This window comes from Scophthalmus maximus, chromosome 9, assembly GCF_022379125.1.
Source record: "Scophthalmus maximus strain ysfricsl-2021 chromosome 9, ASM2237912v1, whole genome shotgun sequence".
In the NCBI taxonomy this organism is placed as follows: domain Eukaryota; kingdom Metazoa; phylum Chordata; class Actinopteri; order Pleuronectiformes; family Scophthalmidae; genus Scophthalmus; species Scophthalmus maximus.
The window spans coordinates 13,519,356-13,547,039 of record NC_061523.1 but is presented as its reverse complement, the minus strand read 5'-3'; the positions used below and the strand labels follow the sequence as shown (position 1 = coordinate 13,547,039).

The 27,684-nt window shown below is 41.7% G+C and overlaps 1 protein-coding gene across 3 annotated transcripts in view; it reads left to right on the top strand.

The window, feature by feature from the left end:
• The window catches only part of LOC118319913 (short transient receptor potential channel 7-like), a 42,723-nt gene that overhangs the window by 5,482 nt on the left and 9,557 nt on the right, over positions 1-27,684 (top strand). For all 3 annotated transcript variants that reach the window (XM_035650626.2, XM_035650627.2, XM_035650628.2), the window contains exons 2-7: positions 1,211-1,973; positions 6,069-6,251; positions 9,301-9,465; positions 14,064-14,280; positions 15,790-16,023; positions 16,831-17,095. In XM_035650626.2, the coding sequence (XP_035506519.2) occupies positions 1,211-1,973; positions 6,069-6,251; positions 9,301-9,465; positions 14,064-14,280; positions 15,790-16,023; positions 16,831-17,095 (1,827 nt within the window). The remainder of the gene's footprint in view (positions 1-1,210; positions 1,974-6,068; positions 6,252-9,300; positions 9,466-14,063; positions 14,281-15,789; positions 16,024-16,830; positions 17,096-27,684) is intronic.

Genomic DNA, 27,684 nt, shown 5'->3' with positions numbered 1-27,684 from the left:
ATGAAACACAAAGGATCAGAATTATATTGAAAACCTCCAGGCAGTCTTTTGTATGGACAGTACTAGGCAATTATTCTTTTAAAGTGTTTCAATTTGGCAATTAGGTGTGATTCTTTTTAGTCCATTCAGTTAGAGTTGTTCCTGTTGTGCTCAGCATAATATAATTTTAGCATGTTATAAATTAAATCCCAAGACTGAATTGGTTATTGCACTGTGGAGAATCAAGCTGTTCTGGCCTTTAATGTTCCACCAGCACCACTCCTAATGTCCTATTACTCCCTGTCATTTCAGAGCTAGCCCATACCCAGTACTCATTGCTCTGCCCCCGTGTTGTAATTTAACCATTTTCCGTATCATTTTTCCAGCTTTAGGAAACAACAAGCCATTATTTTTTCACAATGGATCAGACCAAAGTACAGATACAGACAGTGATAGGTGTTTGTGTTTGTAAAAAAAAATACAAGAGGAGCAATACAACCGACCAAAGAACAGTGTTCTGCAGTAACAGGTGTGATTACCGGGGCTGTGCAGAAAGTACAGCTAGTTATATTTGACAAGTCTGTATTGATAAAGAAGAGTTTCCACCCTCTCTGTCCTGCTAGGAAGTGATGTTGAGCCAAACTAGTGCTCAATTTTGTAAAGAAAAACAAATAATGACATATTGTATAGAGCAAATAGGCGACTGCCTGTGTTCATGCATATATTGATACATTCAAATAGATTCACCACTGGACAAAGAGACACTTTGGATGACCAATGACTCATAGTGTGAGTTTGTCACGCCAGAGCAATTAAGCTGACTGCTTCGTTTCTCTCTCGCCAATCAGAGCTGTTGACCTGAGTTGGCCTCGTCGTGAGCTTTGACCCTGGTATTGGTTCATTGATCTGGACAGAGACAGATATATACATATATATATATATATATATATATATATACATAGCAGAAGTATTGGTGGATCTTTCTGTGAGGTCAGAGGAGAAGTCTGGTGTTGAGCACTACTTATGTGTGACAGTAACGACTTTGTTTGCCTTGTTACACCATAGTCCGTTCGATGTAACTTATGATACGGTCTTTTCCTCTTGCCTCCATCACTCGCTCTCCAATTCATCCTTCCTTCTTCTGAATATTCAATGCTGCATTTATGTCCTTCCCCCATTTCCATCATCTAACTCCTTGTTCTTTTTTTTTTTTACTTCATCTCACTACCAGGGTGGAAGCCATGCATCGCCGCCCCAACACCCTGAGGGAAAAGGGGCGTCGCCAAGCAGTGCGAGGCCCGGCCTACATGTTCAATGAACGTGGCTCACCCCTCACGGCAGAGGAAGAACGTTTCATGGATGCTGCTGAGTACGGAAACATTCCCGTGGTCCGCAAAATGTTGGAAGAATCCAAAACGCTCAACTTCAATTGTGTTGACTACATGGGGCAGAATGCTTTGCAGCTGGCAGTGGGCAATGAGCACCTCGAAGTGACCGAGCTGCTGCTAAAGAAGGATGGTCTGGCTAGGATCGGGGATGGCCTGCTTCTGGCTATCTCCAAGGGTTATGTTCGAATTGTTGAAGCCATTCTCGCCCACCCTGCCTTTGCTGGGGGTCTCCGACTGACTTTGAGCCCCCTGGAGCAGGAGATGCGCGATGACGACTTTTACGCTTATGATGAGGATGGAACGCGTTTTTCGCATGATGTCACACCCGTCATCCTGGCCTCTCACTGCCAGGAGTACGAGATTGTCCACATCCTTTTGACGAAGGGGGCGCGCATAGAAAGGCCACACGACTACTTCTGTAAGTGTTTGGAGTGTGTGGAGAAACAGAAGAAAGACGCGTTCAGTCACTCACGCTCCAGGATGAACGCTTACAAAGGCCTCGCCAGTGCAGCTTACCTGGCGCTCAGCAGTGAAGACCCCGTGCTGACTGCTCTGGAGCTCAGCAATGAACTGGCAAGACTGGCCAACATCGAGACAGAGTTTAAGGTGAGGTGGTCTTTCTTTTTCACTCTACCTTTTCCATCTATAAAAATAATACACTCTAGAAACTACCTTCTTTATGGAATGCACACACACAGAGCACCTTCAATTTTTAATGATTGATAATTTTAATGATAGAATAGTCATGCTGCGCATTCATATTATTTAATTACCTTGAATTTGATCACAGTCCTGGCACCATCGCCTGCTATTGTATTTTTTTATGGCTTTTCTTGCTTAGTTTTTATGCAGAATAGTGATAAAGAGCAGAAGGATAAAGTGCGGTTCCCTCTTTGCCAATGTTTCAATCTATTCCTCCCAATGATTTGACTTGGTCTCTGGGCTCTGATTTTGAATGGATTTCCCAGCATACTCCAAGAATTTTATTATTCTTCTGAACTACCTATGGCCAAGGTAATCTCTCCTCAGGTTGTGGTGAAATAAGAATTGTGCAGTGCAACGAGTTTTTTGGGCACTTCTACTGAGAAAAAAAAGATTGCATGACATAGACTACTGTCAAATTTTTCCAGTTAGTTTTCTTTCATCATTTTCTTTTGGTTTCTCCTTTTACTGTGCAGTATATAGTGTAGGGCTATGATTCACTTTTAATGAATATTGAAAGAAATTGTGCAGGTTTGTTTCACTCATTGTTTATAAACTGAATGACATTTACAGTCAAGACCATCAATGTAGAAAGTATGTTCATATTATTGGACTGATGAGAAACAATATTCTGATAACATTACAATGTCCGTCTCGCTCCTCATTTGCCTCCTTTTGTCTTCCAATGTGTCGCTGCATTTTTTCCCCTAATGCTCTGTTCATCTCTGTCCTTTCCTCCCTGTTTCTGCCACCTTTGTGTTTGTCACTCCGCCTTTCTGCTTGTCATTCTGTTCCCTGTCTCCAGACAAGTTAATGAGAGGGGGCTCACCTGAGGGACCAGAGTTGTGTTGGAGCTCATCTGTCTCATTACCATCTCATTATCACCCCTCTGTCTCCCTGTCCCTCTCCACGTCATCCTCTCATTACTAAGATATCAAATTTTGTCAAAACAGTGTGATAATAGCCTTACACAGTCCTGTTTCATGTGGGAAAATCAGTCTTGGCAGACCAAGGATAGACCCCTGTGGCAAACCATTTCTGATGACTTGACCATCACAAACAACAGTCTGAATTCTCTCTGCAAGTGTAGTTTAAATCCACTTAAGCATGGCTTCATTATATAGACCTATGTAATGTAATTGGTGGATTAGGATTTTTATGATCGACGGGATCATGTGATTTTGAAAAGTCAATAAGGGGCAAAAAACTGTTTCTTAACAAGGGAGGAAACATCAATGACTGAAACTGCAGCATTCAGTATATTAACCAATGTTTTCATGATTTTTGCTTAGAAATGAACTTTAGATAATGTGTAGTATTTGTTGAGATCATAGACACCACCACCTTTGTGTAAAGTACTACTAAAGCGTATTTCACGAACCAGGAATAGGTTAGAAATGTGAGATGTGGATAGATAAATGAGGATAAGGCTCAGGACTGTCTGCACCATTTTGACACCTTTGAAATTAAGGACCATTAGCAGTCAGGTGAGTGTGAGGCAGTGGAATCTGCAGACCTGATTAGAGGAGCGGAAGTGGTGATCAAAAGCTCCGATCATGGATGATGATTGAGGTGGGAGGTGAGCCTGTGGTGAGATGCTCCAGTTTCCCAAAATGTAGCGGAGCTATCACAGGCAGAAAGAGCCTGCTGATAATATTTTGATTTAATCATGTTGGTTCTAATAATCGTTAACCAGTCATCAAGTGTCACACTGGATCTAGCCTCGGACCCCAGTTGTGGGAAGAGCCAATGACTTTATCTGTTTTTAATCCTATGATTTTCGAAGGGGCATTTCTCTCAGCAATAACATTATAAGACTGGGATAAGTTTTCCAGTGCCACAGCTGCATCAGTAATAAAGAAGATGTAATCAATGCCAGATATAGACAAATCGTTTGGAAAATCCTGAGGATTGAATTGCTTAAAATTTCGTGTGATACTTTGAGATTTCTATTTGAGGACTTTGGTGTTTCTGACGCAGATGACAGGGCAGCGATGACTAATGTCAAGGGCAATAAAAATCAGAGGTAGGTATTTGTGAGGTCGTTTTGTAAGTATGACATCAATCAATGTGGAGTATAGAGGATTTTTGCTCCAGTGGCTTTGGCTATGAGCTAAATATAGACTTTGCTAGAGATGTAAGACAGCCAGTCCAAATCCCCCATTATTATTATTATTATTATTATTATTATTATTATTATTATTATTATTATTATTATTAGGGCACGGGCCATAGCCTGTAAGGCTGGCGAGAGCCCTATTGAATCTTTGTTGATTATTATTATTATTATTATTATTATTATTATTATTATTATTATTACTATTATAATTATTATTATTATTATTACATCAAACATCTTACAGCTAATCAATCTTTCCACACAGACATACATGCATACCTACTGCAAGGGTACAGGAGAGACAGAAAGATAGAATGTAAAGCAGAGGAGGTGTCATTTAATGTTTAAAATATAGTTTTTTTTGTCATGCAAATTTTATTTTAATTTATTTTCTAAAAATAGTGATGATGGTATATGTCCACTGAAGTGCAATAATACAAATTCTATCTCCTAACATTCCTCCCCATCCCTCCCTCCATATTTAAGTCTTGGCTCATGTCCCCGTCTATCCACTCGTCTGCAAAGATTCTCTCTCTGCTTCACACTGCTCTCCCACAGCATTGTTCCCTTTTTATTTTAACTTAGCACCTGAGGCAAAAACCGCATACACTGAGTTGTGATTGGATTTCCTATTTGCGTTATGTGAGGGATGTGTGCGTGAATGTGTTCTCGATGTGTGTATAGGCAAATGTCATTGATAAAGAAAGCACTCTTGAACCTGCACGGCCCTGAGGCTCTGCTTTTCCATGTTACCACTAGATTGTAATTGATTTCTTTTACCCAGCAGCCTGAAGGTAAAATACACCAAATGCCACTGTTTTCTTAATCTCGCCAAAGGGGCGATAGATGCATCCTTCTGTTGCTTGATGGCCAGAATAAAATTTTTAATTGGCAGATAATGATGGGATTTTGTAGCCTGGCGTAGACAGACTAATACTCAAATGCAAATCTTCGAATTCCAAGAGGCGTTACCAACGGGCGCAGACAAATCATGTGACGTCTGTTGAGCGACGCACAGGACGGAGTGGCAGAGGGTTGAAACCGAAACACAGAATATAGGAATGAAAGAAGGGAGGGTTTTGTGCCCACAGGTTATGATATTGTGGGTACAAGAAAAAAGTGTTAGGACTTTGAGGGTTGCGTGAGATTGGGGCGCCATCACTGTAATTTTTTTTTATTTCTTCACATCTTTGTACGCCATGAAGCTGCACTATTAGCTCCACTCCACTAAGACTTCTGAAGTTCTGAATAAACTGAAGGAAAAGCCAATTTCCATATACACTGGCTCACAGGCAGTAATTTAAAAAGAAGAATAGAAAACTGCACACTCATAACTCGGCTGCATTTGTTTCAACTTCAAAATGTTAGCAATTTTGTCTTTACATGGTTGAAAGAAGGAAAACATTCCGTCTTGTATTTTTTTTATAATATGGACATGTTGACATTGTGATTGACCTTGAGTTGACTGCATTGATCTGTTTCACTTGTCCTAGTCAGGAAACTGTTGTTCTCATCCCACAGATGCCTTAATGCTAACGGGTTTACTGTATATGTTGCACCGGAGTTAGGAGTGTGCACCTATAAATTGTTTTTTATTCCATTCAACTGATACACATTTGTCAAATTCCGAAAAATATTTTCATGAATAAAATGCAGCAGGGTTTCCATCAACTGTTATCCAAATACACAAAGACACACAGTACTGTGGTATTCAGCCTATTAGGTTGGCTATTATGATTTAAAACAGGTCAAGTGGACAATCTCCATAACACCATTTCTAAATATAATCCAACTCTGCCTCTGACTCTTGTTTGCTGTTCCCCCTTAATTCATGCTTCTCTTCTCTTCCCCACCAAACTACCCATCCATAACTCCTGCAGAATGAATACCGCAAGCTGTCCATGCAGTGTAAGGACTTTGTGGTGGGTGTGTTGGACCTTTGTCGGAACACGGAGGAAGTGGAGGCCATACTGAACGGTGACATAGACCAGTGCCAGCCAAGGCCCTACGACCGACCCTGCCTCAGCCGCATCAAACTGGCTATCAAGTACGAAGTCAAAAAGGTAAAATCAACCATCTAAAAAATTAGAGTAGTGGTAGTTTCAGTTGCAGTTAAGAGTCAGTTTAAGTTTTGTTCACATGAAACTACACAACCTGAAATCTGAACAGTGACAGGTCTAAACTCACATTTTCTTATCAATGTCAACTCAACCTTAAAGGTGGAAGTTGCAAGACTTCCACGAAACATTAAAAGAACAGCCAGAGGAAGACATATGATAACTTTTAGTCTCTAACAAAGGTCAAACTCCAAAATCACTACATTTCCCACAATGCAAGTTGTTACCATCTCTTCGTATACATAACCTGCCCAAAAAATGCTAATGTTACAGCACACAGATTGTAATGTAGGATCAAAAGATGCTTGTAGGTTTTAAAAAGAGGATTTATGGGAACTTGTCAGAGGAGCTACTTATCCACCCTGCTGAGAGTCAATAACTCTTGATCAATATGATCCTCATCCATACCAGCTCTGTGAAGAGGACAATGTTAAGGACCTCATGGATGGATGAATAAAGAATCACACAAAATTCATATCGAGATGCTGTTTGATTCGGGATTATCTTGTCATTTGGGTTTGTTGAAATCCACAGATTTAACTGCTACGTCAAAGTTTTGAATATGCCCTCAATGTGCCTTTGAGCCATTTTGTGCAGATGTATGTACAGTGTATTTATGTATATGTGTGTGTGTGTGTGTGTGTGTGTGTGTGTGTGGCCTCAAGGGCCCCTATGTAAACAACAAACTAGCCTCTATGTCAGAGAGTTAATCCCTGCTGAGCAAAGGTGTTCTTACTAAATGTCAAACCAAATCCCTTTTCCCCATGTCCCCTATTACTCTATCTTCTTACACACACGCACGCACGCATGCACACAAACACACACACACACACACACACACACACAGGCACGCACATGCTCCTGTTTGACCTTTATGTGCTGCATGTTTTCTGTGTGTGTGTTTGTGTGTGTGTGTGTGTGTGTGTGTGTGTGTGTGTGTGTGTGTGTGTGTGTGCGTGTGTGTGCAGGGCAGCACACAGACTGTGTGAGTGTTTTTTATCCTGGACAAGAAAGCGTGACCAATACTCTGGGAGCTAATTACAGAGGAAGAGTGGAGGGGGGGGGGGGGGGGGGGGGGGCAGATCTCCATGGAAACCAGGTGGAGCATGACTGTGTGTGATGCATGTTGCTGGATGCAGACGGGGTTGGTGTCATGGGTCATTGGGTTGATAAACTGTTCACTGGACACCAGCGGGAAACTAAGTTAACGCAGATGTTTGCATGAGGTAGGGGTGTGTATGGTGTAATGCAGAAGTGACTAAGTGCCCATACACACATTTGTATGTGTGGTTCGATCGGCGGATGGGAGCGTATGATGTCCATCGTCAGCTCAGATAAATGCTCCCTGAATCTATAGCTGAGGCTGATTGGTGAAGTGGTGTGAAAGAGTGATGGAGGGAGAAAACAAAAGAAGCTAAAGAAAATCAAGGTAATGCAGGTTTGACCAGAATCAACCTGTTTCTCAGATCTGAGATGAGAACGATAAGCAATACGCAAACACAGAGTTTGATTGTTACACTAGTTGACTGCCCACTGAGCATTGATTGGTCTGTTGTCCACATCCTTCCTCCAGCTGGAACAAAGACATTCATCCTCTCCTGTCTCACCAGACCAACGGCAGCTTTTATTTATCACTTCCTTTCCTGGAGTAATATCATCAATAGATGCTGGAAAAACCAGGCCCGGCCTCCTGTAATAAAGAAACCATGCCTTCAGTTGTGAACACTCAGTGCTTTTCTTTTGCACATTGGATGTTAAATGATTTGCAAACTTTTTTTTTTTCTTTCTGAATCCAAGTGGCGGCTGTGAACATGAACGTTTTGTGAATAAAATATTTTCATTGTAAGCCGCCTGCACATTCAGATACTTAGGAATACCTTGGATATAAGCATAAAGAGAAGTACCACCAGCCCTCTTCATGTATACAGTATAATTCTGAATTTCATTTATTTTACATTCATTGCATCAATTTCATTCAAAATAATTTGAAAGTGCCCAGTGCAGCACGTACATGTTTCATGATAAAGATAAAGTGCCACACCTAAATAAATCAGTGTGCTACTTTTGCCTTGTTATTCTTGATGGGGTGCAATTGAATGAAAAGATTTAAATTGGACAATAGAACAGAAATAATTGGAAAAAAATACACAACAAAACACTAGCATTTCTCACAGAAAAGAAAAACTGGATTGTGTGTCTTTGCTGTTCAGGCTGTTGCTGACAGGATTTTCATAATAAAATCATGCTTGACATTAACAAACAAATCAGCTGCACAAACTGTGGCTAATTTACTCCATAAATAATGTTCATGTCTTAATGACCTATACTCAGTAATAACTCTGCTCTTGATCTGGCCATGGAAAGAGGAAGGGAGGCATTAAATAGTAAATATTGATCAAGCTAATTTCAAAGAAGATCAATGTTTGGATTGACGGATATTATTAGCTGAGCTCAGCTGTTACTGCAAATGAGTTCTTCTTTTAAAAAAAAGACCTAATGTAGCAAACATGCAAACAAAAAGAGCAAACATTTGTGAGCATGGCGTAGAACTTGATTAGATCACGGGAATGAGTCATATTCATCAATGAATCTATTCTCTGCACACATTCCATCATTCAAAAGCGAGCTTCAGGTTATAGGAATAATAGTTATACGATCAAATTAATAAAATATTATTATAACAGAACTTTCTTGTTATGCCATGGTAAGTTTGTACATCTTAATATAATATTGTTCATTATGACGTGATACTGAGCTTTTTTTTCTTTTGCTTATGTGAAGGCAACATGATTCTGAAGTATATCATAATCTGAATGTTTCTGAAAAGATATAATGAGAAAAGCAAACTACTTTTGCTCTTCTGGGAACATCTTTATTGAAATGTGTTTGCTAATTGCTCCTCTCTTCTTTTCCCCCTTTTTCTCTCACCTTTCTTGCCCTGTGACCTCATCTCCTTCCCCTTTACTCGATTTTGTTTCTGTCTGGCTGTCTCTAGTTCGTTGCACATCCCAACTGCCAGCAGCAGCTGATGACTATCTGGTACGAGAACCTGCCGGGTCTGAGGCAGCAGTCCGTCGGTGTGAAGTGCTGGACGGTGCTGGGGGTCACTGTAGGTTTGCCCTTCCTGGCCGTTGCCTACTGGATAATGCCATGCAGCAAGGTATGAACATGTACACTATTTTGAACTCCAGTTCTGTGCAAAATTCACTTCCACTGATCCAAACAAAGTTAATACACACAGGATTGTTCTGTTTTGTTTTTTAACCTTTTTTATTCTCCTTTCATTCTATATTACTATGCTCCGGCAACAATACTGAACCCTGGCAGGTTAAAGGCACATGCACGCCAAGAGCAAAGGTTCAAAGAATAAAATTATTTTCTTTGTTCCTTGAGCGGTACATGCAGAAGTGGGGTAAAATGCAATGTTTGCTCTGTGGGTCGGACAAAGCCATTCTGGAAACCAATTCAGGTTTATCCTCTATACAGACGCCGTTTTAGGACATCACAGACTATAAACTACTGCTTGTACTTTTAACTTGCTTTGTCATGGGACAGCTACAGTAAACTTGGACTCACTTCAGTTACAATGACACAGTTCTACTGCTGAGTTTACAGTTGTAAAGAAAATGACCTCCACAGAAAGTTCTCCAACCACTGCTGGAATCTGCTTCTTCACTGTGAATATCTGTGTCCACATGTGTAAAAAACCCACAGTGTGTTTCTGGTCCTCATGCACAAAACCGCCGAGGCTCATTTAAGCCATTAGGTTTATTTCCCAGAGGACCATGAATATGTGGCCAAATTTAAGGTCAATCCATCCACTGTAGTTGTCAAGACTCGCACAGAACAAATGATGAGTGTGGCTAAAAACATTACAGATTTGCGATTACGGTATGATCACTATTTGATTACAGGGCACAGAGGCACTTTATCACATTTTGTTAATGCTCCATCAAGCAAATTGGAAACTGTGAAATGACACAATATGACAGAGCCGAGCAAGCGGACACGCAAAAAATCACTCGTCAATCTGGATAATCCTCTACCTCTCCATCAATTGCTCTGCTCTGCTCTGCTGTGTGTGTGCGTGTGTGTGTGTGTGTGTGTGTGTGCGCGCGTGCATGCATATGAGAGAGACTGTTAGGTATGACTAATGAATTAGTGCTTTTGCAGACTAAGAGAGACAGAGAGCAGCTGGTGTCAAGTGTGTGTGAGAGGATGTCGAGCAGTGACACTGAGTGCATCTCCTCCACAGACACGTGGATTTAACCACGAGACACTAGCTGCTTCAGTTCTCGCTGTGGCACACAAACACCTGTTAATGTTAATGAATGTGCGTGTGAGAGTGTGCACGCACATACAAACGCATGTGTGTATGATTACATTTGGTTATGAATCACCAAGCTGATGAGCTTGCTTGTCACAGTCTGCCATTTTCTGATGCAGCTCAGAGAACAGGGGGGAAAAAGGTCAGAGTGTGGGGAAATAATAATATAGCATGCAAAGCACCACCTAACGGTGTATTATTACTATTATTATTATTATTATTATTATTTGGTGGTACTATTATTATTTTGTTGTACATAATTTCAAAAGACCGATTAAATACTGGAAATAGACACCTGAGATGATGAAAAGGCAGATAAGAGGGAAGGATCCCGAACACAAGTGATGTTTATCGACACTTGATAATGATGCGATGGCAACAGAAACAAAAAGGTGTTTTAAGTGGATTTGATAATGAAAAAGATAAAGATGGGGCCGATGAGAAAAACACATCAAGAGAGACAAAGGCTGCAGCAAGAGAGCTTTGATGTGTTTTGCTTGAGTGTGCCCTCTTCCGCCTGGTGCTAATCATTCAATGTTGTTCTGCTCATCTCATTGAATGGTCACGTCTTACAGCTCATAATATTCTCCTTATTTACGGCACCACAACACACCATTATCAGAGCCCCAAAACAAATAACATTTCATATCAGCTGGGAGAGCTGACGAAGATGTCGATATCTTGGTTGCCCAAAGATGCAAGTGGTAAGTCATGGACGGCAGACAGAGGAGACATGGATAGAATTCATTCTGAAATCTCTCGGGATAAAAAACAAGAGCTTTGGAAGTGATGGAAATCTGATCTTTATTTTTATATAGAATGTTTCTTATCGTCTCGGTGAAAAACGGGGGGAAAACATGCAGAGCGTGATTGGACACATTGCAGAGGCTCATGAGAATACTCTGCAGCCTTTCCTGACGGACAGGGAAGAGATTAAACATGGAATAAGAGAAAAGATGCTTTGAAGTGGATGTCGTGTTCGCCCCCTCCTGGGACTGGCACCATGCTTTTGTCAAGAAATAACACTGTGTCAATATTTGATTAAATTCATACAACACAGCAGACGGCTTTCCAGGAACAGTCTACTCGTTGTGATTTATTATTGGTGAATTAATCAGTGAGTCAGTATTCATTTATAGTTGTTAATTAACACAATTCTCTTAATGATTAGACCATTGCAGAGATATTGGCAATTGCTTCTTTGCAAAATACTGACTTCACATATTTTTCAGTAGAGACTTACAGTGTGATATGGTATGCAGGTGTGTGTGAATACACACCAACTGAATAATAGTACATACTAAATACACAGTACAGAAATGATGACAAATGTATCTAATTTCCTGACAGTCCAGCAGTACAACTTTTAGCGCATCCTTCGAGGGTCTACACAAAATGATTGAACACGTATGACACTATGATGGCTTGTACAGGTGCTGCAAAATGACAGTAAAATGTATTTAATGTGTACTTTGACTTAAGTTGTTGTAGTTTGGTTCAAGATTGTTTGGCTTCACTTTTGGGGAGCTGTCTTGTCGTCCATCTTTACATACAGTGTATGCGACACACACATATAGACAGGAGGGACTACCCTGAAGCACATGTTGGTCTACTACTGTTTTAGGTTATTGCTTTTATCACGGATACAAATGTATTGCTGTGGTGATTTTTTTTTTCTTCTGTATTTCTGATTTGCTTTGTTTTTGTTTGTATCAATTGTATTGCATATACAGCCGAGGGGCCTGAGGCTCCTTAACCCTGGTGTAGAGGCTATTTATTTATGGTAATTAGACCAGCTATCATGTTTGGGCAATGATAGGCTGACATTTATGAATGCAACCTATTGCTCCCACATACCAATATTACAGTAGCTAATGATTTTTTTTTCTTTAATTACTTTCCTTTGGTCTGTCATCCATTTAATTTACTCTAAGGTCTCTTTGCTTGCAAGCTTTGACAAGCTCTGGTTGGCATTGTAATTATTTTACTCACACTCAAGATTTCCTTTGGCTCCTCCCCTGCATCTCTGTCCTTTTCTTGGCCTTGTATTTGTCGTTTCCTCACTGGTCTCCTGGGACATTCAAACCCAGGTCACCACGTGAAATATCCAATCTATACATGCAGGACATGCTCACAATCCATTCATCAGTAACGGAATGGTTGCATTATTGATTGGGATGCAAAAAAGTTATAACGTTTTATAGTGTTTGTAGGTGCAAAATATGGAATTGCAAGTTTGATGGTTGACAATTAAATTGTATGTATTAGTTAATGGGTTTGTGTATGTGTTTAAATATGAAATGTACATACTAAATAAGTATCTATATAAACACACTAGGTCTTACCTAGATACTAGTATTCAGAGTAGATGTCTGTCTGCACTAAGTGTATGTCAGGTTCGATTCCTGCTGGTGAAAAAATGTTAGGGTTTAATAGAGGACACAGCAGCTCCCTTCGAGCCTTCTGGGATTTCAATTTCACACCAAACCTCTTGTATTTAGTCTTCATGCCCCTGCTGCCAGCGTCCACCATTTCGAAGGAGGGGAGGAGATCAGCTCTTGTCTCCATCACGATGATAAAAAAAAGGAAACCCATAGGGTGCGCTGTCTTCAAGTAGTGGAAGGCCTGATCTAGGATGACCATCTCATTTAAGATGAGGGGTGAAATAGATCAGATTTATCAGCTAAGCAGCTCGGAGAAATGAAGAGCCGTCCCAGTGGCAGGGGGAGGTTTTTTGCTTGACCAGACAACCTCGTCCCTCACAGTTTAGCAGTGTCTGGCATTGGAACAGCCACTGAACGTGAACTGAATGTGTTACTGTGCACGCAGAGTAGAGATATCCTGTGGGTAGGTAATATTGAACACAGCAGGTTTAGAGAGCAGCAAGTGGTGGGATCTTGGATATCTGTATGGGGTTGGAAGTGTGAGTATGTCTGTCTGTGTGCATGGATGTGTGATTGCCTATCTTGGCACGTTTTTTTGTGCAATTATGAAATGGTCCCTGTGAGGTGGCATGTTTAACACTACTTACATTCTCCCCATATGGTACATTTCCACAAACTCTTGATAGTTTGGCGCCCAGTCACTCTGGCACTGCGTTGCTGTGAAAGTGATCGGTGGTTAAGCACATCCATGAATCACAACAGATGTTGTTTGCAGGCTAAGATGATTGTGTAGTGGTGCTTTTCAAATATTGATCTCTGAGGACTAAAAATCTCCTACCTGCACGCTCCCAAACAACAAGTCAGCAACCAAATCTACATTAGAACCTAGTAATGTCATTGTTGTATACAGCCTTGTGTGTCAAAAAAGACTCCATAACTGCAGGTTTTAAAAAAAAGATACTACTCATCTTTTTAGATTTCATTCTCACTAATACTTGGAACCCACAGATACATAAATGAACGTTTCCTGACTCTTGACATGTCCAGATTGGTCAGATCCTGCGAAGCCCCTTCATGAAGTTTGTGGCTCACGCCGTCTCCTTCACCATCTTCTTGGGTCTGCTGGTTGTCAACGCCTCCGACCGCTTTGAGGGCGTCAAGAACCTTCCCAATGAGACCATCACGGACCACCCACGACAGGTGTTCAGGGTCAAGACCACCCAGTTCTCCTGGACTGAGATGTTGATCATGAAGTGGGTGTTGGGTGAGTCGCCTTCTCGCGCGCACACAGTGCACACACGGCGGCTGTGTTCGAAATTCAGCACGGTTGCAGCCAATTAAAATGCAAGATAGTCACGGTCAAGGCAGATTCTCAATCATGATAAGTAATAACCTTGACATGGCATGGAAGCGAGGCAAGGCAAAACGTTTCCCGGTGGATCTTTTTTTTTCCTTTTTCAAAATTTGATTTTAATCAATATGGATGTGTTTTATGTAGATGCTATGATAATGAGTTTATAACAATTTTTCTACCAAGGTTTTCAAAAGTGTTTGCAGGTATTTGTAAAAAATTAACACATCCACATGGATCAGAGAAGTTCCTGGGAAGTTCAGTGAACCTTTTCCCAAACTGTGATATGAGGCAGAATTCAAAATCAGCACCACACCAACCAAGTGGATGAAAGCCAAGGTTATGGCAATACAACATTTACATTCTCTTTTATCTCTCAAGGATCAAATAGAAGTTCCCTGGTTGGATGCAGCATAGGCCAGACTTGTTGAAGTGTGAGTGCTATGAGCTGGAGGGAAATTTGGAGGTTGACCCCGGAGGTGGTGCTGAGGAAATATTAGAGGGGGGCATAGAGAGAATGAGAAATGGAGGGAAGATGTGTTCTCTTAAGGGAGGCAGATGAAAGTAGAAGGGGAGTATATGGCACATGAGGCAGGCATGAGGAGTTTGTGGCTATTACTGTCAGACCTCAGCTGCTTCCTATCGCCCTATTCTGTTCTCGTCTCCATCTACACACATAATATAACATTATAAAGGTGCTTTGTAACGTTGGTGCGCTTGCGGTTTTGTTTCTATTTGTTCACATGTAATGACACCATTCTATTCCCGTCCGTGGTCAATTTTTGGTCGCAGGTGTGTGTTTATGTGTGTCTGTGTGTTCATGTGTGTCTGTGTGTGAGTCCGTGTGTTTGTGTGTGTGTGTGTTTTTGTGTGAGTCTGTGTGTTCATGTGTGTCTGTGTGTGAGTCTGTGTGTTTGTGTGTGTGTTTGTGTGTGAGTCTGTGTGTTTGTGTGTGTGTGTTTGTGTGTGAGTCTGTGTGTCTGTGTGTGAGTCTGTGTGTTTGTGTGTGTGTATGTTCGCATGTGTGTGTGCAGTGAGTGGCTGCTTACGTACACCAGGGTTATTGTAATTCCAGCAGCCTGTTTTGAAGGCCCAGTAATTGTCAAAGCGATGATACTGATCTGAGAGCCTTTTCAGTAATTTTCTGATTGTTTTGGCTCCAAATAGAGAATGGGTGGCTACGCAGGGGGAATGAGGTTTAGGTGTGTGATTGTTGTCAACTGTAAATCGGCACGTTTCTTTATGTGTATGATGTTTGTTTGTATGAGTGCCTGTGAGAGTTTCTCCATTTGTGTATATCTTTGTATATCTCCAATGTTTTATATTTGTCCTACCACAGTGTATTCATATGTGTGCGTGCACGTGTGTGTGTGTGTGTGTGTGTGTGCGTGCGTGCGTGCTCTTGTGTGTCTCCTTCCTCAGGCATGATTTGGTCAGAGTGTAAGGAGATCTGGTGCGATGGGCCCAGGGAGTACGTGATGCACCTCTGGAACGTCCTGGACTTCGGCATGCTGTCCATCTTCGTGGCATCCTTCACGGCACGCTTCATGGCGTTCCTCAAGGCGACCAAAGCTCAGCAGTATGTGGACATGCATGTACCAGACGAAGACCTCAGCAGCGCCTCACTGCCCGACGAAGTCGCTTACTTCACTTATGGTAAGCAGCTACTATAAAAACATTTCATGTTATGGATAACAGTCATTTTAGTAATTTTGTTCCTGCGTGTGACTATCGCTGTCCATGATAACTATCCTGCTCTTCAGATTTTTTTTTTGGTGCTTTCATGTCAAAAATGTTAAATAGCATTGCTTCGTATCTGCCAGAATAAAAGAAAAACAATTTGACACCACATGATAAAATGTGAAAGCTTTCATGAGCTGCTTGTATCGTTGTCCTGCTGCATCAGTCACTGATACAGAAAAGCATGTTAGATGAGTATTTGTGTAAAAATGTCATGAATAACTTAAAACCTGAGCTGGGGCATAAAAGATGAGAGTGTGTTTGTCATTTAGATAAAAAATGTCATCGCTTACCTCAAGATGTTCTGTCTGACGTTCTTGGAAAAGTGTACCGTCAGGATGTTGAACAAATTGGCAAAACGTTGAGATCATAGAACAAGATCATCTTCACTTCCAGACTCAAAACACATCTGCACCATACAGACACTGCTGCAGCCTGCAGACTGCTGGTCTGAGCACTTCATAGTGGCCCACTGGAGGAGCCTTCATCAGTGCTGTCATCTGGTGGTCTGACACTGTCATGACACATCAGCAAATATATGAATGGCCATTTTGCATTGCCAATTATAATCCTCACAACCTTTTCTCCATACATGTCCAAATCTGGACTGAGAAGTGTACATGTTTTGTATGATCTCTGGTTTTACCCAGTAACTCGTCCATTAACACAGGCTGCACATTATTCAGCTTTTCAGCCACTTTCTCTCTCTTTCTCGTCCTCCAGCCAGGATCAAGTGGCGCCCGTCTGACCCCCAGATCATCTCGGAGGGCCTGTACGCCATCGCTGTGGTGCTGAGTTTCTCACGCATCGCCTACATACTGCCAGCCAATGAGAGCTTCGGCCCACTGCAGATCTCTCTGGGGCGCACCGTCAAAGACATCTTCAAGTTCATGGTCATCTTCATCATGGTGTTTGTGGCCTTCATGATTGGCATGTTCAACCTGTACTCATACTACCTGGGAGCCAAATACAACCCTGCCTTCACCACGTGAGTTACTGTATGCCTGAGAGAGTGTATTATGGTATGTACAGTGCTGTGTGACTGTTTTTCCAGACAGTGGTTCTGTCTAAATATATGTACACATTTATGTCCACATGCATTTTCCCCTATTCAATCTTACAGTCTTATTCTCAAAAGCAAGCACAGTGGAGCTGGTCAATTTACATCAGAATTGACTGCAAAAGTAGAAGAAAAGATAGTTACCGCCATGTTACTTTTATTGCTCGACATCTCCCCTCAGGCGTAATGCTGGAAATCAGAATTTTTTTCATAATCACAATGATCTATATTGTCATTATTCTCAGGTATAATGAAATTCCGCATGGAAAAGAAAAAGAAATAAAAGTAGCAACAGACAAATAGAAGCAGTATTAAACAGATCAAGCGAAAGCAAACATTTGGTCAAATTTAATAAGAAACACTTGTTATACAAGTCATTTTGTGTCTCAGCTTTAACAAAATAGTGGGTAGGAAACTCCCATATTTCTGCTGGACAGTTCAGTGTCTTCTGTACTGTAGCAGGAGGCTCCACTCGGCTTTATCTATGCAATAAACACAACTATTGATCTTAATTAAAGTGGAAGTAAAATAAGATAACAAGTGTTTAATGATGAGTCATAAAATCTATTGATTTCTCAGAATATCATACATCTTCCAAAATTCTCTGTGGCACAACACCTTGCTTCTCGTTTAATAAAGTGCCAGGGTAAAGTCAGTAGATTTCCTCAACCAACTTTGATCTGAAGCAGGATTTATCAAAACAAGAAAGGAAGAAAGTGACGAGATGAAGACCATTGCCCCAAATGACAGCCACCCACGTAGAACTAAAGGTTATTAGTATGCAGATTTCATTCAGCACTTAAAGATCAAGGCCTTCAAGAATATATTCACATTTTTTTCAAAAGCTGTTTTCATTCAATATTCACATGAGATATTATGTTCATATCCTCCTCTCCTCACGGCCATGAAGTAATCTCTTTCCTGCACGACTACAAGAGGTGGAAGCAAATCCCCGTCCTGGCCTCAGTCTGAGTCAGACAGGTCAAGTGGCACAGGCTATGATTGCATTTGATAATTGAAAACCATCCAACTGAAATTCCAAATGGGGAGATAACAACACTCGGTACTAACCATGCACTTTACCTGCTCAAGTGTTGCATTCAACTTAATTATCAGGGTCATTTCAAAGGGTGTGATGCACATTTTAAACTGAAGAGTCCATTTGCACCCAAGGGCTGAAATTCATAAAATCAACCATACGATGCCTCTAATATGCTCTTTCACTTATCGTCCACGTCAGCAAGAACTGATTCAAAGTCTATTAATTTTATCGTGATTTTATATTTACACGTCCAAGTTGACACGTTATACATCAACCTGGTTGTAAAGCAGATTGATGTCCCCGCAACACAGCAATCCGAGCGACAACGCATCTGCCGCCCACCGTCATTTCAGCTTATCCATATCTCTGCCTGTCCACCTCTTCACATCCACTGCAAACAGAGTGATGGAGGAACGTTCAATGTTATTGTCTAATATTTGTAGGAAAATTGTCCATCGTGTGCCACTGACAGACTCTTTCAGCAAGTCTGTTTATCATCATTCATGTCGAAATGAAAACTTTCTCTCAGGTCTCTCTCTGTCACGTATCATTATTCATTTTCTCTGACGAAAACATTCCACAGATTTAAACAGATGACATTGAACCTTTTCTGCTCAATTCAATAGAGCAAAACATGCTTTTCAAGTCGTTTTGTAATTTTTTTTACAAACCAAAGTGGAAAAGTCTTCGATGGCAGTGCTCGGTCCGTTTTTAAGACCGTCATCTCACCAGGTTGGAGCAAAAGACAGATCCAAAACCATTGAGAGGACCATTTTGTTATTGTTTCTGTTCTTTTGCATGATTTACCCTCCAGGTCTTTCATATTATAGTTAAAATCACATAAACGTAAACATGAGCATCAGTCCAGTGAATGACTTGAATGTCTGCCCTCTGTGAAATTTGCGATGGCAGCCAAGACAAACCCAAGACAATCTGCTGCCAGATGTCAGCATCTGTCTCCTCCATGAGCATAAACCTTGTATTGTGCGCTTTACTCTTTAATTTTTACTGGTTTAGAGTTAAATAACACCCAGAATCCATCTCCATAATACAAAGTGAAGGATTAAACATGATATTGTTCGAATGAGCTCAGAGCATTGCCACCACATTGTAGTCTCTTGTTGTTTTTGGCGAGCTGTAATGATTGTGATTCAGTTTCCCTGGCTGTTTACTGTGCCAGGCTGCCTGCCCATCCATCTGTCTGTCTGCTGGTTCTCCTTATCTGCGTACGCACCTGTCTGTGCAACCTCCAGCACTTGGTTCTTTATGTTCACTTATTGAATCGAGGATCAGCCTGCACTCTTTCTCCATTCACACACCTTTGTTTCGCATCACCAGGTCAGAAAGTTATTAAATTGCTGCCAACATCTTCAGATAGCACAACTACAGCTGATAAGATAGATGGGGACAAATACCAGGTGCAATGACAACAAATACCAACCTACAGAATGTTAGTGTACAATAACTGTGGTTGGTTAAAATGCACCAGATGTTTAAACGCCATTAAACTCAACTCATGAGTGGCCTGGGAGCAATTTCCAAATTTATGACCAAATGAACATTCACCGTACATAGAATCGCTGATGATTTTTTTTGTTTTGTTATCGGACATGCGTGTGAGGATTCTGCTCTCCGATGCTGACTTTGCCTGAACCGTAGGGCTGTGCTAACACAGAAGCCTCTCTCCCGAGCTGCAGCGCGGGGGCTTTAGAGACAGTGGGTTCTGCTTGGCTGCCCACATGGCGCCGGAGAACCATGAAACGCCATGAGCAGACAGACAGAGCAGCAGCACGAGGGGGAGTTAACTGACAGAAGAAGCAGACGCACAGGTAGAAACAGAGTCTAATGGAGTGGAAATGGGCAGTCAGAAAGAATGTGGTCGCAAACCGACAGTCACACATAATGAAGACTTCTAAAAAAAAAAAAGGCGAAGCACTAGTACAGAACACACCTCGGGCTCTGTAGATGTAAGTGTCTCATCATTATCATCACAGTCTTTTCCATCACGAGCGTACGGTCCAGCTCTGTACATTGTCCCCACATTACTTCTCCTCTCAGCTGTAGAGATGAACATGAGGGCTGATTAAAAGCGCAGCTGCATTAAAAAGGGAACCCACTTCCGCCCATCTTAACAACTTCTGACTATTCTCCTTAGGCTTTTTTATTATTCTGTACCTAGATTAGCGGCTCTGTTCCTCATCAGACGACGGGAGGTGCATAGAGATTTTAGCGTGACAGAAACTCCTTCATTTGTGCTGTAGTCGTCACTCTCACCACCAGGGGTCAGTGTGGCTTCAGATCTCAATGTGTCGGTAAAGTGGTTGACACTGCAAATGCCTTAATTTTTGTCCTCCTTGCAATGTTATTTTTGTTGTGCAAATCAAAGCAACCTTTTTCAATTACAAGGTGCGAATGCAATATATTTGGAATGACTGTTGAAAAAACAGTCTCATTAATCTCTTTTCCAAACATATTGGTAAGTGTGTGCGTGCGTGCGTGTGTGTGTTTGTGCTTCCGTGCATGTGTGCGTGCATGTGTGTGCGTGTGTGCGTGTGTGTGGGCTGCGGACACAGATCTGACAGGGTGCGTTTGATGGAGGGCAGAAGTAAGGGGCTGGTCTGATGGCTCTGATACAGGAAGCTGCCGAGTGAGCCAGGTGGAGGTAGTAATGATATCCCATGAGGGGCCACTCAGGCTGGAGGACAGAGGGTGGGGTACGGCAGAGGAGTGAGGCTCAGGATATCAAACACACATAGATGCACTCACACAAGCTAGAACGCACACACATACACATAAATGCACAGCTGGATAGGGCTTAATAAAGACAAAGCAGTAATAGCAACACACACAATCCCCAGAGGCATGAAGCCTCAGACGGCTGTCTACCTAAAACACACACACACACACACACACACACAAGAGGCATGCACAAACATTCAGACATCCACTCTCACTGTTTGTTCTCGCATATGCTATAACAGGTGCTGAGGGTGGGCAAACAAACATTTATGCGCAGATCAATTCACACACACAGACACGCGGTTATCAGTCTTGTGATTCGGACAGTGCGGGTGGAGCAGCGGACCAGTCTCTATGTTCTAGTCGGCCATGCATGACAACGCTGCACAAAGAGAGTGACAGCGAGCGAGAGGACAGAGGAGGTGAAGGAAGAAACAGAGTGGCAAATAGGCAGAGGTAAAGGCCATGCAGGGGCAGAGCAAAAGAAGAAAAAAGAATAAGACACAGCAGGGCATTAAGTACCTTGAGAAATAATCAAATAATGGCTGTATCGATGCTGAAGTGAAAGAGTGGGAATACGAGCGAATAAATGTAGCACAACTCGGACAGCAAACAGCAGTGCAACACTGGGATGAGCAGGAGGACGGAGGGAATGAGGGATGAGAAGAGAGCCACAGGGGGACATGCAGATGGAGATGAAGGTGTTTTTGGCTCGGTTGTTTGTTCAGGCAAATGTTGGAGACCAGCCAGGATGCACAGACAAAGGAGGAAAAAAATGAAAGAGAGAATGCGAGAGGATGGGAGAAGGTCAAGCAGACAGAAGCGAGGGCTGAGTACCGATTTAGACTTATACACTGATCAATAATCATTTAAAAACTCGAAATCAGAAAATGACTTATATAATATATATAGGTTTCATCAGCTGTTAAATTTTTTTCCCCAGCAGTTACAGTTTATTTATAAAATGATAACCTTTTCACATAATTTCTATTCTAACGCCATAATGAACAGTTTCATGTTGTGAAAGTTGGAGTCAATAAGTTGCTTTGGCAACATGGACTTCTTTTCATGGCAGTGAAACAAGGCATGTATTTTCAATTGAAAGACACAAGAGTGCTGAGAGGGTACGGGCAAGATAGATGGCATATCGGATTAGAGCCAAGGACAGAGGCATAAAACGCAATGAGAGGGCAGGGATGCAGGAGGAGGCGAGTGGATAAAAGAGGGCACATAGAAATGCAGAGGTGAGGACGCAGGCAGGAATGTGAAGTTGAAGCTGAACTGACGACTGAGACAAAGTGGCAGGTGGAAGAAGAAGAAGAAGAAGAAGAAGAAGAAGAAGAAGGGAACGTGAAAGAGTTTAGAGTGACGAATAGAGCTGGAACATGACGGCAAGACAGGAACCCTGGAGAGAGAGGGGCGGGGTGTGAAGGAAGGATAAGAGGTGGCTGAGAGCAAAAGAAACGATTGAGACAGAGTTGGGGTGAGCTAAAAAGAGAATGTATTATCTCTTAGGCAAGGCAGAGGTGTTGTGTTCTGCCTTTAGCAGTCGAGCACATCTAAATGGTAAGAAGAGGAGAGGAGACACGGTCACAATTAAAGCGCGACAGACGGAGAGAAGGCAGAGACAAAGAAGAAGCCAGAGATATAAGAATGCACAAAGTCTGAGCAAAACATGCTTTAAAATGTTTGTGCCAAAATTTGGAATTTTTCTCAAAACATTATTTGCCATTATCTTGATAAATGATGCCAAGCATTCAATTTCAAGCATTCAAGTGAGATGTAAACCCCCTGAAATAGCACAGAGGCCATCGTTTCACACTTCATTTCTGTACCCAAATTGAAAATTTCCTCTTTTTGAGTTAAGAGGCTCCGGGGCTGAGATTCATTTAGGAGAAAACAAAAGCAGACTTCTCGTCAACAGCCGCTGATTTTGGCATCCGCAACATAACTGTTACAAGCAGACTTTCTCAGATAGCTACGGAGTTAAGATAAATACGATGACAATGATATTAATGTTCAAGATGAACATTTCCTTTGAGTACTTTTACCAGCAATACACAGATTTATACGTAACTGTCCGTGTTTTCCAACCGATTCAAGGATTTGGGGATGCTGTTGTGCAGCCACTGATACCTTGGGTATTGAGTTTGACTGGTGTTGTTGGAGCATAACATTCTCCAAATACAATAAAGAGAAGGACAAAGCCACTGATGTTACCTAATCCAGTAGCCTTCAAATCCTTTTCACACAGTTGAGGTGTTCAATCTAATTATCTAAAGATATGCTAATTAATGAAGACAAAGGTCGCTACTGTCGGTTATTTTAAGGTAGCTTTTGCTCTTGTGCTTTTGGTTTTTATCTCTGTAGCTGCTTTCAGACATGCGCTGAAGTCCAGACATTTTACTACACTGTTCCAAAGGGGCCATTAGTGAGGGCGCAAATGTCCGCAACATTGTAAAATTTTCAGAAAATGTCAGTCAGCCCATGTGAGAATACAGCTGGATAATCTGCGCTCTACCCCCCTACCCCTGAATGTTCCAGAAATGTCCCTGCTGTCGTGAACACGTCTGACGCGGACAATACAAACCCAGTTTTCCAGACTTTTTCAGGAGCTTACGATGATCTGTCGTACGTTCGTCTCATGCACACATCTTCAAACCAAATCTTGTGCCTGCATCTAGAACTACACCTTGGCTGTTCTTAGATTTAGCAGATGGTTAACTGATAATAAAGAAAGAGCACAGAACTAGAAGTGATTGTCCACCTGTGTGTCTGGAGGAACCTTCAATCTGACTGGCTGATATTATGCCTATTAAGCAGAAAAAACAGCTAAATCAATCTCAACATATTTTCTAGAGGTAAAGCCAAATCAGGCTAACAGAGAGGCAGAAAACCAAACTAACAGCAATGGGGTAGCAAATTAAAGTGGAGTGGCTGTTGTGCTTCATTCACCATCAAAAGACTCTTAATTGCAATTGCTGATCCTGTGTTGTTGTATTCCCCACCTAATAAGATGTTTCTCACAACTTGCCTGAAGACAATCGCTCTCGTTCTGCCCCAATCTCTATCCCACTGCTAGTCAGACATATATTCACAAACTCAAAAACAAGCTTGCTAATAACACTAAACACAGTTCAGTGAGTCAGCTCACCGCTCAGTCCTCCTTTCCCTCTCAATCTCAGTCATTGCACACACACACACACACACACACATGCGCAGAGGCAGGAAACCAGGCATCTCTTGGCAGCAGCATTCAGTCAGTCATTAAAAGCCAGGGTGGGCAAGGCCCCACCCCGGCTGTTGCCATGGTGACAACTCCGTTTGCGCGACAGACAGAAAGTTAAACTCAATTTAATATCTAAAGATGTTTCATCTACATTTCCCTGTCCGTCTGACTGTTTGTCTGTCTGTCTCTGCAGAGAGGAGAGGACAAAGGAGGAGAAGGGAGGAGAAATTTAATATCTTGCTAATGACTGGAGGGTAGAAGGAGAGAGCCGGAGCAGAAGGCTGGGTGCAGCCCTTCACTAATTCTACATGTACAATTACATTTGGCCAATGTGAGAATATTGCTGCAGATTAAACAATGCGGAAAATATATATGAGAGGGGGGAAAAAAGGGGGAAGAAAATAAGTATACATCAAATGAATAGATTGAGTGACAGAACTAGCTAAAACCTGCTAGGATGAAAGATGGAGAAAGTATGAGAGAGGGATGGAGGGTGATGCAGGGAAAGATATAAGAGCAATGGGAAAATAATGAGAAAATGGGCGAGAGAGAGAGAGAAAACCACCGAGACGCAGAGATGAACACAAGAGAGGGAGAGAAGCAAAGCACAAAGCCAGAGAGACTGAGAGCGTATCTCTGGGGGAATGAGGTTGATCTGGGCCTCTCAATGATTGGGTTTGGGCTGCTCCCACAGAGCCAGAGTGACTCACCAGTCCTCCCCGCGCACGTGTTTGGGTGTGTGTGTGTGTGTGTGTGTGCGTGCGTGCGTGTGTGTGTGTGTGTGCGTGTGCGTGTGTGTGCGTGTGTGCGTGTGCACGAGTACGAGTGTGTGTTCGTGTGTGTGTTTGTGTGTGCGTGAAGCTGTCATACTGCGAGCAGCCTGTTGGGAGCTGCCACTCTTAATAAGAGATAATAACACACAGTCCATCTCTGTCTCCAGATGCACACTGTCCCTGCGTCTTTACTACCTGGTGTACCATGATACAATGATGTTATAAAACACACACACACACACACACACACACACACACACACACACAATATTAAATTATCTCCTTCTTAGGTTGTTAAAAAAAAAAAAATCCATTATCAAGAGCATCTAGAATCTCATCCATGGGCTGCACCCAGCCTTTTAGTACCTTAGATACAATTTGCCAAAAAATTATTCAGATTTATCAACCTTTATCAATAGACATCAAGTATAAAGTACAGCAGCACTGTCTGCCCATGAATCAAGATTATTCCTGGTGGAAGAAGTCCCTTAACCCATATATACTTATATCCTTATTCTATTTGTACCTTGTATATATTATTGAGAGAAGTGGGGAGGTGTAATATATCTTCTGTATATTATTAAATGGTTGATTTCAATTCAGGATGGATGAACATTGTATATAAATAATCTGCTATGTGGTGAGTGCCCAATTTTAACTGTGTGTGCGCCTTCATGCCTGTGTGTGTCTTTTTTAATGGCACATTAATGTTCCCTGGAACAAAGCCTGTCATCATTATCTACGCTCGTATTGAGAGAACATCTAAATCCAGTGAACATTTCACAAGGGTGGGAAGAAGAGCTAAAAGAGAGAATAATTTGTTTTCAGAGATAATTGAGATATAACATAATGGAGACCAGATAATTATTCTTTTTTTTTTTTACTTTGTTTCATATGTCAAAGCCACAGGGAAGTTTTTTTTTTATCCCGAAAGAGAGGCTCCAGATAAGTGACGAGACATTATTTAAAGAGAGACGGCTCAAGGCAAGTCCACCAAATCACCTTCCTCAGCTCTGCTGATTGCACGATCGACTGGTGGATGTGTGTGATGTGAATAGAGAGTGCGAAGGTATTGCTGAAAATGGCCTTCAGTTGGTTCTAGACTTACAGCAGTGGCCCGTCTGGTGTCTCAACCATCCATCACAGCAGCATGGGGAAGGAAACCACTTGTGAACTTCTGATAATGCTCGGGAGTGTGTTTTTCTTCGCACATGCCTCCAGTGCCCGATGTCACTGTGATGTGTTGACGGCGGCGGCTCTTATGATAATTATGTGCATCTGCATCCAAGTTCACTTCTCAACGTAGCTATTGAGGATCTTGATGGGGTTGTCTCAAACAGTTTAAATGTCAACGTGATTCGGGGGGACATTTTTTGAATGATTATATGTTGTCCCTGCGTGTTCCTCTGGTCAGAAGCAGATTGATGTTGCTGTTAGTCTCACTATAAAACACATGAGTGTTTAAATGAATCAGTGCCCTGTGGCACATAGTGATCTTTTTCCTGTAATGGTTAAATCGTCTTTTTCATTGACAAGTGATTTTTTTGTTTGTTTTAGTAAATTGCTTTGCGTCTTAAGCCTGTCAGAGATGGCAGAGGTCAGGGGTCAGATGTTGATAGTGATTAGGTCAGGTGAAGTTTGTGTTAAAAACATGTTAACACCAAGGACTTTTAGTGCCAAGGTGAAAGATTGTTTCCATAACCAACACAACATCCTGCTGCCTGCACTACATGTTTGATTTTCTGAAGAGCTGGGCAAGTTGCATTCCAAAAGATATACCCTTTTAATGCAAAAGGTTCAATACTAAGATCTTTGTTCGGGAAATGTTAGGTCTTTAATTATATGTAAAGTACAGGAACCAGTCGAAAACCGGAGTATTGTATTTGAAAAATATTCACAAATAAATAAGCAACAATCAAATGTTAACAAGCACATTTAGATATTTTCTATTGAGGATGTAACACTCAAAATGCAGCTGATTTGTGATGTGTGTGGATGTGGTGCGTTCAGCTGTGATTGACAGTGGTTATCAACTTCAATCAGATTCTGATGTTGCTCAAATTGTATTGTTGATTGGTGCAGAGAAGTGTGCAACAACATTGCTATGAGTGGCGCTCACTTTCAAACCTCTGACAAAAACACAGAGAAAACGGAGCATGACATTTTAAACGTGAAACCAACATATCTGTTCAAACTCTGGCCGGAAACTGAGTGTTCAATGACGCCATGGCTCAAAGTTAGAAACTTATTGAGAGAAAAAAAAGTTATCTGGGCCTTGACAGAGAGGGTTGTTCAGTGGTTTTAAAACAGGGATTGGTTTATGGAATAAAAACACAAACCACCAGTTTGTCCCACCATCACGTGTCGCTATCAGTCCAAAGCTGTGTGCACGACCGCACATATCCAAATTTTCAACACGCAGGTTAGCAGTTAGCAGTGATCCTAGGCACAGTATCACCAGGACATCTGTAAATGGATAGTCAATGCATGCTAAGATGAAGAACTCATTGAGAATGGGAAGTCTATTCAGACATCAGAAGCTATAAATATAAGTACGGTATATACTGAACATTAATCTTGCTATTCATCTTAAGTTCCGGTATGAACAGGAATAATTACTGCAATCAGACAACCAATGCCCAGCCTGATAAAGAGTGTTCCTAGTAAGTAACAGAAATAGCCTAGCGTGTTTAATGCTAAATGGAGACGGTAATGGGGGCATTCAATATCCAAG